At 42.3% G+C, this 13,672-nt stretch overlaps 1 protein-coding gene and 1 long non-coding RNA gene across 2 annotated transcripts; both read right to left on the reverse strand.

Moving 5' to 3' along the window:
- Positions 1-948: 948 nt before the first annotated feature.
- LOC121864875 (protein O-linked-mannose beta-1,2-N-acetylglucosaminyltransferase 1-like) lies at positions 949-12,044 on the reverse strand. Its single transcript, XM_042364040.1, has 19 exons — positions 11,744-12,044; positions 11,251-11,344; positions 10,084-10,694; positions 9,575-9,772; positions 9,003-9,094; positions 8,669-8,802; positions 8,372-8,517; positions 7,871-7,941; positions 7,596-7,719; positions 7,143-7,294; positions 6,688-6,886; positions 6,015-6,205; positions 5,767-5,878; positions 5,512-5,583; positions 5,123-5,232; positions 3,452-4,854; positions 2,806-2,864; positions 2,252-2,435; positions 949-2,091 (listed from the first exon to the last, which is right to left on the reverse strand). Exons 1-16 carry the CDS (start codon positions 11,747-11,749, stop codon positions 4,734-4,736), a joined length of 2,433 nt encoding a protein of 810 aa, XP_042219974.1. The 5' UTR covers positions 11,750-12,044; the 3' UTR covers positions 949-2,091; positions 2,252-2,435; positions 2,806-2,864; positions 3,452-4,733.
- An 826-nt stretch (positions 12,045-12,870) lies between these two features.
- On the reverse strand, positions 12,871-13,671 carry LOC121864877. The gene is made up of 2 exons (XR_006088679.1): positions 13,470-13,671; positions 12,871-13,438 (listed from the first exon to the last, which is right to left on the reverse strand). It is a non-coding gene; the product is annotated as an uncharacterized LOC121864877 (long non-coding RNA).
- Between the last annotated feature and the right edge of the window lies 1 nt (position 13,672).

Below are 13,672 nucleotides of genomic sequence, written 5' to 3' on the forward strand. Positions count from 1 at the left end.
CACCAGGAAAAGTGGGTAGTAAGGAAAGGGTGGCGCGCGGTCCCCTACATCAAGTAGCTCCACACTTGTAGGGGGATCCGAGTCGTCACGACGGAACACACTCGTCCGCTCTCTTCGTCCCGCCGTTCGGAGTTCCAAAGTTAGTTTACTTAAGAGTTATTACGTCTGTCATCCCCACACCCGGGCTACTCCCATACACTTGTCAGATTTATCAGCAAAATATTAACTGTAAGTTATAGCCGTTTTCTAGCGACATAACCAAAACCGCTTTACTGCGTTATTTCTTGTAGGGTTTCTGTCAAATTTCAGGGGTAAATGAGCCATTATATCTGTCTTCTGTGTCAAAACATTATTATTATGTTATTTTGGATGGAATTAGGTAAAGTATATGTGTTTTCAAATTCTTATGAGAGGAGATGTCTTCTTTATAACAAAGGTTTTACTTGTGAAATTTCTACACCCCGACTGATTATAGAAGAAGCCATGCGTTGTGAGATATACAAATTTCACAGTGCCATTCCTTTGTAAAGATATATCGTATTAAAAATAAAACAGACAATATTTATATCTAACCAAACAAAAGTGTGGTCTACCCCAACAACAAATATAAATAAACAAACCCTTGTATTAAAAAAAAAAAATTCTATAATGATTAAGTTGAAGTGTAAGAACATCTATCAGTCAGATCAGAAAAGACAATAACAGACCCACCCTTGATATACTGTAGAAGGGAACACACAAGAGATAAGTAGTACAGTGTTTTAGCTGGTAAACTTAAGGACTCATTTTATTTGTAATGGATCCGAAAAAAAGACGAGCCAGTAACAGGGAGGCTTCGTATAAGGAGCAACATTACTTAATGGTAACAGCGGAACAGTGATTTTCATTATGTAACAAAACTTTAAGACTCGTAATATAATCTAAGTATATGAAAAATAAAACCATGAATATTGATACAGTATTTATATATAATGTGTATTTTTTTAACATAAGACCCCTCATATAACATTCATAACAGCAGTAAATAACATGATTAAAAAACATAAGAGATTCGAGAAAGACAAAGATGAAAAATATGAAAAATAACATTGGATAAACCTGGCAATATACAAGGCTTCAGTGTCAACTACATTACCACAATAACAAGAAGAATCCAACTGATACGGATAATAAAGGATTTAATTAAGGAAAAACTGAAACTTACACAACTCAGGGTATTGTTCAAACGCCAGAGATACTAGTGGAAGCACTTAGAGGCACCGAGACTTTGTTCACTTGTGGACCAAACGAGACACGTGTGGTGGATTCTCAAGAGTCGTTCACAAATTCTTCCCTTTCCATAACTAGAGACATTCAAGAGCTACTGTCAGGATTGCAAAGTTGACTTGATATTGATTTTTAAACTTTATGTTACTCTTTAAGCCTTCCACAGACATACAGACGCACAAACATGATCCAGAAATACCATCGTGCCAGTTCTGAACCTTGATAAGACCCAAGAGGACCACAACTGACTGGCATATTTACAATAGCGACACTCAAGGATGGTTATCATAACGGTGTCGTCAGTAGTAGGTTTAGTAGGTACATTAAATAAGGGAAGAGGGAGACATTTACTCACAAATCTTACTGGACGGGGACACAGTGCTTGACATTTTTATTGTGTCAATTAAGTCTGCCATAACTGATGACATCTTACCTGGTGTTTTTGGCGATAACTCTGGCTGGTAATTTCAGGTGATATCCTACATGAAATTATGGGTGATATCCTGCATCTTGTTATAAATGAATCCTGATTGACAATCCTTGGTGACATCCTGTATGACATCGTGGGTGATATCGTAAGAGGTGCCTCCTAGTACAGAAGTGGTCGCTGCGCCAGATTAACACGCAGGTGGCACGACAGCGTTGGCCGCCGTGCAGAAGTAGGAGAGGGAGAAGGTGGTCAAGGGGTTAACAGAACTGGAGGTTACGGTGAAGGTGGCCACGGTGGTGCTGATGAGCGTCAAGGCTAACAACTTTTGATGGCGATTATTTCCTTCGTCTCCATCCCAAGACTCCTCAGTAAGTGTGTCCGCTGAGTCCGATAACCTGAAGATGACGAGAGCGAGTTATAATTGAGGGAGGATAAAGAAGGGAAAGACATACATACATATAAAGCATAAAAGAAAGTTGAGAGAGAGAGAGAGAGAGAGAGAGAGAGAGAGAGAGAGAGAGAGAGAGAGAGGATCACAATACAATGTACACTCACTTGTCATCAATCTTGTCCAAGTTTTCGCTCATAATGTTATACCGCCTGTACCTTCTCCTCTGGCAGACTGCGGTACTGGTGAAGAGAGCACAGGTGAGTGGAACCTCTACTGTGGTGGTCGTAAGAATTAACTGAGTCTTGGTAGTCCTTCGGGCAAGGAACCGTCCATCATCCTTATCTAAAGCTGTTGTGGAGACGGAGTATGGCAGTAATAGGTAAAGGTATAGTACTGGATGGACCTAGTTAAAATAGGTTAGGATTATTGAGATGAGATTCCCTCTACGACACTTGCACTCACCCCATGACACATGTACTCACCCCATCACATGTACTCACCTCATGACACATGTACTCACTCCATGACACATGTACTCACCCCATGACACATGTACTCACCCCATGACATGTACTCACCTCATGACACATGTACTCACCCCATGACACATGCACTCACCCTATGACACATGCACTCACTCCATGACACATGTACTCACCCCATGGCATATGTACTCACCCCATGACACATGTACTTACCCCATGACACATGTACTTACCTTGGGACACAGCCAGTAATCCACAAATCAAGGCTAGTAGCGACCACTTCATCCTGGAACTAAAAAATAATAATTCATGCAACACAAATTTGAAATGAGTTCAACACCTGGACCAAAGAGCACTGGACCTGGAGACACAAGAGCCTTCACATGAGCTGGACCAGCTGGACCACGTCAGCTGGACCAATTGGACCAATTAGTCAGATATAGACAAAATTGATGCTCTGGTTGAGGAACTTTAGTGTTGATGACTGTGTGAGAAAGTTAAAGATCCCATCAATTATGAACCGCAGAATAGGTGGAGACATCAACGAGATCTCTTAAGATGATAAAATAAATATAAAATTATACCAAACATTGAAACCATATAATGACAATACCGGCCAGTTCTAACCTGTTCACCCTTTTTCTTGGATAGGTAGAGAGATAATGAATTAATATTTAGTACATATATACAATTTAACAACACAATCTACACATATCTACAGCACATATCTACCCGGGATAGTTAGGAGACACAGAGAGAGGCCCCCCCCCCCCATTAACGTAAACGCCCCCAAGAGGACAAGCTACTGTACACGACCTGTTCAGTACATCGATGAAACACAGAATAAGTTGCATCATTAATCAGAATACAGACACACACCTGGTAGTACGCCCAAGCACAAGCTACAGCGCCAATATCTCTACTGCTTTTATACTCCCCAGTTAAATACCTTCCTGCAACCTTAACGTCTAGTAAGAAGAGGGTTTTCCTCCTCAACTCATGCATGTTTTCCTGTTGCTGCTGCTGTGGGCCCTTAATGCAAGCAGTTTCTCTCAGTCGTTCAGTCACTCACAATCACTCGGACATTCACGGTCACTCAGGCATATTCAGGCACTCTCACAGGCACTCAGGCACTCACACAGGCAATGAAGCACTCACACAGTTAGTCACACAGGTAATGAAGCTCTCACACAGTCGCTTGGGCACTTACACAGTCGCTGAGGCATTTACACAGTCACTCAGGCACTCACAGTCGCTGAGGCACATAGTCGCTCAGGCACTCACAGTAAACTACCAAACAATACACAGGAACTTAAACGCCTCTGCCCCCAAATGTTCTCTTCTCCCGAGGCTACGAAGCAACGGTCCTTCGTCATGATATAAGGTCCTTGTTGACTAGGATGACGCCTGAAGACTGAGGGAGGACTCATGTAGTCAAGGGAGGCTTCGAGCACACAGGTGAAACTCTCTTTAGGACAATGGTTCACTGCTAACAGGTCCAAGTACAAGATATGATCGGGGGAAAGACCTCTACACCTGCTAGGAGAAGTCTTCTGAGTTGGCCGGTCACCAACGTGTGTTCTGGCTTCCCATTTATCTCTTCTCTACGCAGTCATTCAGGTACAGTCCACGTTCTCTTTCTTTTTTTCTCGTTCCTTTAATTTTTTCGTTTATTACGTAGTCTGGTTTTTCTTCAGTGTGCCTCCTGTTGTTGATTACTGTATATATTCATCTTTTCCTCACGTTAATGATAGTGATTTACTCGTATGTTTCACAGCAAATACTCAGCTGGAGTCTGAATGTTTATGGAATGTTTATTTCCATGGCTCTAAATGTTAATATCTGTCCTTAGTTTCTAACGAACTAAATGTAAAACAAGATAATGTATAAATAAATGAATTACAAATCGTTGTACAAAATTGTTTTTTTATTTATAACAATAAAATTAAATCCATGTTCAGTTCATGACAAAAGAACCGATTCTTACATGGTATTGTATCTAGTGGTAGTATCGAGGGGCAGTACCCTGGAATTATACCTGGTGGTCGCATCTGAAGTCACACTGGATTCACCCCTGGAGTCATTACTTGGGTCGTATCTGGCGGGGAGGGGGGGTCGTCATGGTATCATAGCTAGAAGTCGTACTGTACGTGGGAAGGAATCAGGGTTGCTGCGGTGTGGTTGTTGTGTTGGGGTTCAGGTACTGGTACACTGGGGGGTCGTAGTCCCTGCTCTTGGGGTCGTACCTCATCATTATACGAACGTCCTTGGGTTTCAATGTCCTGACAACCATTGAAATATTAGGAAACAAAATCAAATGAAAACATACAAGAAATTTCACATCATTTCACCAATAATACAATGAAAAGATTGATGATCACCCCACAACTGATAAACAAAGAGGAGGAGGGATAAGAGAAAGGGGAAAGGGAACTGGAGGAGGAGGGGGAGGAGGAAAAGGAACTGGAAGAGGAGGAGAAGGAGGAGAAATAGAAAGAAGAGAAGGAGCACTCTCCTACCTGCCTTCAGTAAAAAACAACAGAAACTCACGAGAAGGGAGAGGCAGGCCATCCCACCAGCAGCAGAGTCGTGCCCCTCCACCTGAGCCGCCACAGCAGGTTGTGCTGTCCCCGCACGTCCAGGTCCCACAGCAGTAGACACTGTGGGGGAGTAGCCGGGAGCTGTCATGAAAGGGTCACTTCTAGATAAATGACTAACTCTTTACCTTTCTAACTGCCTGTCTCTATCCATCTATTTGTGTATGTCAGTCTATCTACATATTTTTCTACCTGTGTACGAGCTTTATTATGTAAATTACGTGCATTATGGTACAGATTGCGTGCACTGTGGCACAGATTGCGTGCACTGTGGTACAGATTGCGTGCATTATGGTACAGATTGTGTGCATTATGGTACAGATTGTAACTATTGCAACTCACCGACATAACGCCCATCAACGTATAGTCGTCCGAAATTTGGTTCATCTTGATCCAGAGGACGTGATGATGGGTCTGACATTATTATTATTATTATTATTATTATTATTATTATAATTATTATTATTATTATTATTATTATTATTATTTTAAACAATACTATCAGTTGTAATAGTGGAAGTCTTCGTTATATTGCCTGATATTATAATTTATTATAATCTATTGCTTAAGCCTTATAAGAACTCTTCTGGTACTTACTGAGTTACGAGGCAGGAGGTCGGCGGAGCAGGGGTTAGTGGCTCCCCCATCAAGGTGAATTCCCCCAATCAACATTTCCTTCAGCAGGGCGTCGTAGGTCTTGGGTCCCAGCCTAGGAGGACAAATATCCAATTGAGGAAAATATCACGAAACGGGAAGAGATATTACCTATGTATTTTAGACGAAAGATACCAACCAGAGTTATGCTAACCTAACCTAACCTAACCACACTGCCTAAAGACTCTCACCTGTGTAGGTCCTTGAGCTTGACGTGTGGGTGAGTGTTGAGGGCAGTGTGGGCAAAGTGAGTGGCCTGGAAATGAGCAGTGAGGTGGACGCCCGTTATCCCGAAGTGGTAAGTCCTGGACACCTCCGGCACTAGACACTCGCGTCCCTTCTGTTGGGCGGGAAGACGAAGCCACATGTCCCAGTCTGCGTACTGTGGGTTGAGGGGACTGATGGGTGAAGGGGAATGGCCTTGGACGAGGGGTAGAGGATGGTGGTAGATCGGAGGTAACTTTACCATCCTCTACTTATAAAAAAAACAGGACTGAAGACCTGGTTCAGATTTTTCTACTAAAAGACAAATGAACACAAACAATCCTCCTACAGACAGTGGAACGCAACTGAAACCAAGAATCTTACATAATTATCTATTCCTGCTCGTGACCACGTCAGACGGTCTGTAACCAAGCATATAAAATGATCTTTACTTCTGAACAAAATGGTCTCAGTGAAAGTAACAGCCACTCTGAGAATAACCACAAAGGAAGAATGAATCAAAAACCTTAGTGTTCTTTTTATAGTCCATCCATACTTTTATTCCACTCAGTTTCTTATTCTTGATGATAGTCACACAACAGCCTGCGACACACAACCTTGTCATAACTCTGCCGTAATGAGACGGCACGAGACACCCACCTTGTCGTAGGCCGGCCATTTAGGTATGATCTCATCATAGATGTTTCGGGAGAGGAGCCAGCCCAGGCCAGCCATAGTCTCAGAACGCATCACCAGGGCGGGATCACCACCAGAACCAGCTAGACTCAGGTCATTCCAGGCCGACACACAGTAAAGGGTTGAGTCAGCCTCCAGCAGCGGTGCCAGTTGAGTGAAGTAGCTGGGACGAGGGAGAAATAGATAAAATAAAGCTACATGAAGAAGCTGGAACATGTGCTTCATAAGTTACTAAATCGACTTTAAGGTAAAGGATGAAGACATTTTTTTTTGGGGGGGGTGGGGGGGGGTGCAGATGCCGCCATCCGTGAGATGGTTTGCCCACCAGCAGGTTGTTTCCAAAATGGTCTAGTAAATCATCCAGATATATTACTACTACTGTACTTCTATTCTTGATTTTCACCCGTAGAATGCCTTACTTGTAGAAGTCTGCCGCGACATAAAGGTCCTCCTCCAAGATGATGACCTGGTTGGCCTTGGGGAACGTAATGAAGGCAGAGTCAAACACCACCTTATAATGACGGGTGATGCGAAGTGTGGAGTTGTGGCCCCCGGAGTCGTGACCCAAGAACTGGGGGGGGTCAGGTGAATTAAGAGTAAGTGTGATCAGGGTGTAGGTGGATTACAGATCACCTAAATAATGATTCAACTGTGTTAGGAGTTAGCTGGGATAGGAATCAAATAGTTAGGGAATGAGTTAGGTCAGGGTTCAACTGTATTAAGGGTCAGCTAGGTCAAAGATTAGCTGGGTTAGGATTCAGTTAGGTCAGGAATCAGGCCAATGAATATCTACATCAAGAACAACGATAGAAAATTATCAGACTTTCATATTTACAGTAATTCCACAACAAACTCAAAGTGGTGAGTCTGACCTTCAAGCCGTAAAGACTGGCTAGGGCGCTGACCTCCCGTAGGCCTGCGTTAGGATGACCATCAGCCACAACCAGAGTCTGCCGAGGGTTGCTTCCAGCCACCGACAGTAGCCGACGAAGACACCTGCAATACCGTGGCACCAACAGTTAAGTAGATCATTGTTATTAGGCAGGAAGGAGTTGAGGAGAAACGTCTCTCTCCTCCCCCCCCCCCCAAAAAAAAACTTTACGGATGAGGAAGAGAGTTAAAGGTAGGTAAGAGAGGTGTATCTCACCTGTCGAGGTAGAGAGGTCTCTCACTGGCCACCACCACAGTAGGGATGGTCCTCACCTCCACGTCTCTTACCTGTACACAAGACGTTAAAAAAATATAACCATGTAGGTTTTTATTCTCTACAACTAATTCTTCAAAAGACTGTAGTGCTTTATCGTTACTTTACTATTTTTGAAAATATTTTCCCAAACACAACGGCTATCTATTTAAGCATACAAAAACAAATCATTAAGTGGATGGAGGTCAGGTTGGGTTTAGATTACCTTTTCTAATGCCTCATTCCAACTGATGAAATATATTACTGTATACAGTACGTCATTATCGTGCTGTTCAGGCCAGTGTCTAGGAGGTTGGTGTAGGTGGGAGTGTTAGGGAGTGTTACCTGGGAGGGTGGTGGTGGTGGTGGTGTAGGTGGGAGTGTTACCTGGGAGGGTGGTGGTGGTAGTGTAGGTGGGAGTGTTACCTGGGAGGGTGGTGGTGGTAGTGTAGGTGGGAGTGTTACCTGGGAGGGAGATGGTGGTGGTGATGTAGGTGGGAGTGGTCTGGGATGGTCACAGTCACACAGGTCGCCATAACCATCGTACTTCTGACAGAACTTTCTCCTCGTCTCCCACACTCCGCCTCTCGGCCAAGAAGGGCATTCACACTCTGCCAATCACGACGAGAAGAGTTGGATCACAAAAGGATTAATATATGGAATACCTTTATACTTATTATTTTTTTGTATAATAATTTTGAATCACTTTCATGCACTCTTCCTTGTCTCTTGGTTTACCTTAATGGCAAATTTGTGACGCACCTGTTAGAGACACGTGGGGCAGGTGGACGTGCAGGTGTATCGGGCCACCTTGCAGCTGGAACTTCGCACTGTGCACGGAGAACACAACCGCTTCCGCCCATGTACGACCGCCCTTTGTCCATATCCACGCCCATCTGCCGCAAGTTATTATAATGTATATATAATAAGAGTAACTTTTTGCAAATAGTCAACAACTTTATGGCTTCCGATACTCATTTAACCTAAACTGATTTTTTTTCATCAAAGCTGAAGTTGGAATTCATTTATGATGAAGGACAGGCTTATGCGGAGACGGAATCTACCAGACAGAGATCTACCTGAGGGAAGACCTTACCTGTCACCTATGGTGTTGTCGAGGATGGCAGTAGACCCATGGTTAGCCAGCAGGTGGACAGCTTCATTCGACAACTGCATGAACCCCTCGTGCTGACCAGGCGCCCGATACACACACACACACACACACACACAGAACAAATAACATTTTCACATTAGTTTTCTTTATACGTACAGTCGCCTCCAGGTGTGATTGACAGGGATGTTTCGGTAACAGCACATACGGAGGCGGCTGTACTTATATAGGAGAGAGAACAGTGTTTACGTCACCCAGTGTATCATTGTGATTATATATACCAAGGGTTTGTTTTTAATGAGACACAAAGGCTATTTCTATCTCTTCTCACTTTCAGTAATCTTTAGAAACAATGTTTGGTGGTCGGCACACAAATATGAAAAACTGAATGGATGACTAGAAAAAAATTCCTACCTCCCTCCTGATGTGGGAAAAGAGATACCAGATAGATAGATAGATAGATAGATAGATATTTGAAAATGATCCAGCACTGAGCTCGTCTTCTTAAGGACCAAAATAATATATGGAGCATGACCCGGAACCAAATCCAGACTCACCATGTTGGCCAGCACCAGGATCCTGCCTGTCTGTACACCTTCCACCACCCTCAGCAACCCCTCGTCCCCCGACGTCTCGAAGGTCCGGTGTTTGGAGAAGTGGACGACGGAGGCGCTGGAGGGGTGTAACACAGTCAGGTAGAGTCCTCCCTTTCTCATGAACTTCACGTCTGTTAGTTCCATGTTCTCTTGCACCACCTGTTCCAAGCGAAGAGGTAAGGCTGGATTAAGTCTGGTTAGGTTTGGATAAATCAGGTTGGTGATATAATGTTAGACTTCTGCATTTGGTGATTGGAAGGTTAGATTAATTTAAGTTTGATAAAGTTAAGTAACGCTGGATTATCTTAGATTTGATTAAGTTAGGTTAGGTGTTTGTGTGTGTTTATGTGAGAAAGAGTGTGTGTGTGTGTGTGTGTGTGTGTGTGTGCGCGTGTGTGTGCGCGTGTGTGTGTGTGTGTGTACACATCACGTTTTACCAATATAAAACAACAAATGATTAATACTCTTACCTGTTTCCCATTCACCTTGATCACCAGAGACCATTTGCTGACCTGGACGTCAATATCAACGCCTCGCTCCACTAACTCCGTAACACCACTCGAAGTATCCGAACCATCCTCGTCCTCTGCCGCTTCTAGGTTTTCTCCAACTGTCTTGATCTTAGTCTTCACCGTAGTGGAATGTTCGCTGATATTTTCTTTCCTGAGTGTGTTCGTTGTCGATTCTTTACGTCCTCTCCAGTGTCTATTTCTGGTCACCATTAAGCTGAAACGTTTTGTGGCGTCTTGTTTTGTGATAACGTTGGCTGTTGAACGATTGTTGATGCCAGCTCTTCTGATGTTCGCTCTCGTCTCGTAGAAATGTTTGCTATCACCATCTCTTTTGTTCACGTTTATTGTCGTCACATCAGCCATCTTTGAAACACCCATTACTGTTTCAGTGTCCCGCGATTGATTATTTTCTCTATAAGCCATTGATAGGAACCCTTCACTTTCTTCCTCTCTTTCGAGAAGGTGATGATGACGATGATAAAGGGAGTAGTGGAGGTGACTATGTACAGGAGGGACAACTTTATCTTTCCTCGTATGCGCTCTGTTCGTCAGCTGGGGTACGCCCTCCTCTGTACCTCGCGAAAGATAAATATTGCGAATTAATAAGTATGATCTGATTTCTCAAATGCTCCTACATTAAATTTACTCTAACTTAGGATTAAATAAATCAGCTCACCGGCTCACTTGAACAACAAAACAAGGATAAATTCTCCAAAGGATCGTAGGTTAAATATTAGAACTAATTGAACCCTTTGAGTACAATGGCAGCCCCTTGAGTAAGATGACATAACCCCTTGAGTAAGATCTTAATCCATTCGGTAATAATTCAATAAAATGATCTATGATTTGAATAGGATTGATAATGTGCTCAGGGGTTCGCATCGTACTCAAGGGATTAGGATAAAAGAATACATCTCACTGGCTAACCTAACTTAACCTCACCTGACTTAACCTAACATCCATCGGAAGTATCAATAAATTTACACGTATGTATATTTTTCATTACTTCCTTCTTCCCTTCTAGCTGATATCCCTTCCTTTCCCATTATACCCCTTCCCACTTTACCCTTTCCCACAATCCCCTTCAAACACCTTATCACCCATAGTACACCTGTGGGAACTTACCTGTCGTGAAGAGGTGTTTATACCAGACAAGGAGGAAGGTCAAGGACATCAGGTAGAACACACCCACACCTACTACTGCCAGGACTGTCACTTGCTGTGGGGGAAGATGAGAGGGTGGCTGAGAGAGAGAGAGAGAGAGAGAGAGAGAGAGAGAGAGAGAGAGAGAGAGAGAGAGAGAGAGAGAGAGAGAGAGAGAGAATAAAGGAAAGCAGACAGTGGAGATACTTAGGTAATTGGTTAGGGTGTATAGTGTATGTGCATTAAGGGACGAGGAAGAGGGTGGGGGAGACAAGAGAAGAAGAACAAAGAATAACAAATACGATAATGAAGATTCCGAACAACAAAGATAAGGAAAACATCTCTTATAAACAGAGAGAAAATGACAGACGTGTTTAGACTTAATAAAACTCGTCAAAGAAAATTATAACACTGCATAACATATACCTTCATGGTTAAGTTAGGTGATAATGAAGTAATACCGCATAACACTTACCTTCATGGTATTGTCGTTCTAGATGGCATGAGGTTAATGAGAAGACTTGGGTAAGTTCATAGTTCCTGTGGTGTAAAGTAAGACAACTCCATCTGGCCCACACTTCAGCTCGTTCACTGGAGACACCAACATCACCTTACAACTCCATCTTGCCCACACTTCAGCTCGTTCACTGGAGACACCAACATCACCTTACAACTCCATCTTGCCCACACTTCAGCTCGTTCACTGGAGACACTAACATCACCTTGAGGAAAACTCGGCACCAAAACCTACTGACTGAGGGTGCCGGGAGCGACGGTCCTGCTTACGTGTTACGTTTTCTTTGATTAGAAAACAAGAATCAGGATTGCTTTTGATGGATAACTACAGATAAAATCATACAAACAATAAACCAGTGTCTTGTATGCTTGGACTAGCTTATTTGGCGCACATTAGTAATCAGATTCGCTTATTTACAATTCACAGATGAAATACTATTTGAGAAACATAAAACAAGTATAATCATGCTGGTTACTTATAATGATGAGCTAATGTACGAACTGAAAACCAAGTATATCCCATAATTCCATTCATTTTTGTATTTATTTCAGCAATTTTTTGGATGAATAGTTTTATGATCGAGGAAGTCTTCTATCCTAGTCTGGGGGAACCTTAAGTGGCGGCACCTCTGTCCAGGAATTGAGATGGTTACTACCGCCTGACCTTGGTTGGTTCTTGAAGCAGATGTCCCGTTTACGGAGGTTGAAGTCTTTAAGTTTATTAAGGAGGATGTACCCCCCACACGCCCCCGGCCTCCCTCAGAAAATATAGGTTAGTTTTATAATCTTTTAGGTATAATTCTAAATATTATATGAGTCAAATAAGTAAATATTACATCGCAAGATTTACTATATACAATTAATCAATCAATCAAAAAACAACCAATCAATCAATCAATCAAAAAACAACCAATCAATCAATCAACCAAAAAACAACCAATCAATCAATCAATCAATCACTTGGACAAGACAATTGTTAAACTCCATATGTTTCCAAATACTCTAAAAGTTTTCCCATATACTGTAACACTCAGACAGTCATCTTCATTTTCATGGATACAAGTGAACAATAATGATACAATAAAATGATACAAAAGCTTTAATCTACATCAAGTGAATATTTGCAACATTGAAAATAAATTGTCTTATAATGACCATCAAGAGAAGTCAAAATGCACATCTGCTGTCAGTCGCTTCAGGAGTCTTGTATATTAAGTTTGTACCCCGAATGATGCTCAGTGGACCTATCTACTTAAGTAAACATAACTACATAAGTGGACCTATCTACTTAAGTGGACGAATCTACTAAAGTGGACATGTGTTCTAAAAGTTTTATTGTAATTCTGACGCCATTTTGGACATAATTTTCTGATATATCTTAAGTAAGCCTGTTAGCCACCTCTCCATGTTCTCATTTACGATAATATCTTAACATACAATCCTTTGAGAATACAAGCACTGGCCACAAGTCACAGCAGCAATGAGGAGAGTACAGATTACGACAAGCTTATGCTCACCAGGGTACCAATTTACCCTTACACCTCAGGTACAAATGTGGGACACAGCCTAGCGAGAGTGTAGTATCGGGGAACAAATCTGATTTAACCATTAACCTAACCTAACCTAGCCCAAGTTAACTCCCACCTAACCTAACCTAGCCCAAGTTAACTCCCACCTAACCTAACTCAACCTAATCCAACCTACCAAGCCTAATCTAAAGATTTTCTAATGTTCTTTAGTTATATTAAGTTAAGGTAAGCTAAGATGGGCCAAGTTAGTTAAGTTTAGATTTAGTTGGGTTAGGTTAGGTCTAGATTATGTTAAGTAAGGTAAGGTAAGGTAAGGTAAGGTAAGGTAAGGTAAGGTAAGGTAAGGTAAGGTAAGGTAA

The sequence above is a fragment of the Homarus americanus genome, unplaced genomic scaffold (assembly GCF_018991925.1).
Source record: "Homarus americanus isolate GMGI-L3 unplaced genomic scaffold, GMGI_Hamer_2.0 scaffold38488, whole genome shotgun sequence".
NCBI lineage: Eukaryota > Metazoa > Arthropoda > Malacostraca > Decapoda > Nephropidae > Homarus > Homarus americanus.

Bases quoted from the DNA above. Each gene is read 5' to 3' on its own strand.
- LOC121864875 (XM_042364040.1), bottom strand. The intron at 9,773-10,083 runs GTAAGAGTATTA...CGCTTGGAACAG, and splicing joins TCAAGGTGAATGGGAAACAG to GTGGTGCAAGAGAACATGGA. The intron at 7,295-7,595 runs GTCAGACTCACC...GACCCCCCCCAG, and splicing joins CCAGTCTTTACGGCTTGAAG to TTCTTGGGTCACGACTCCGG.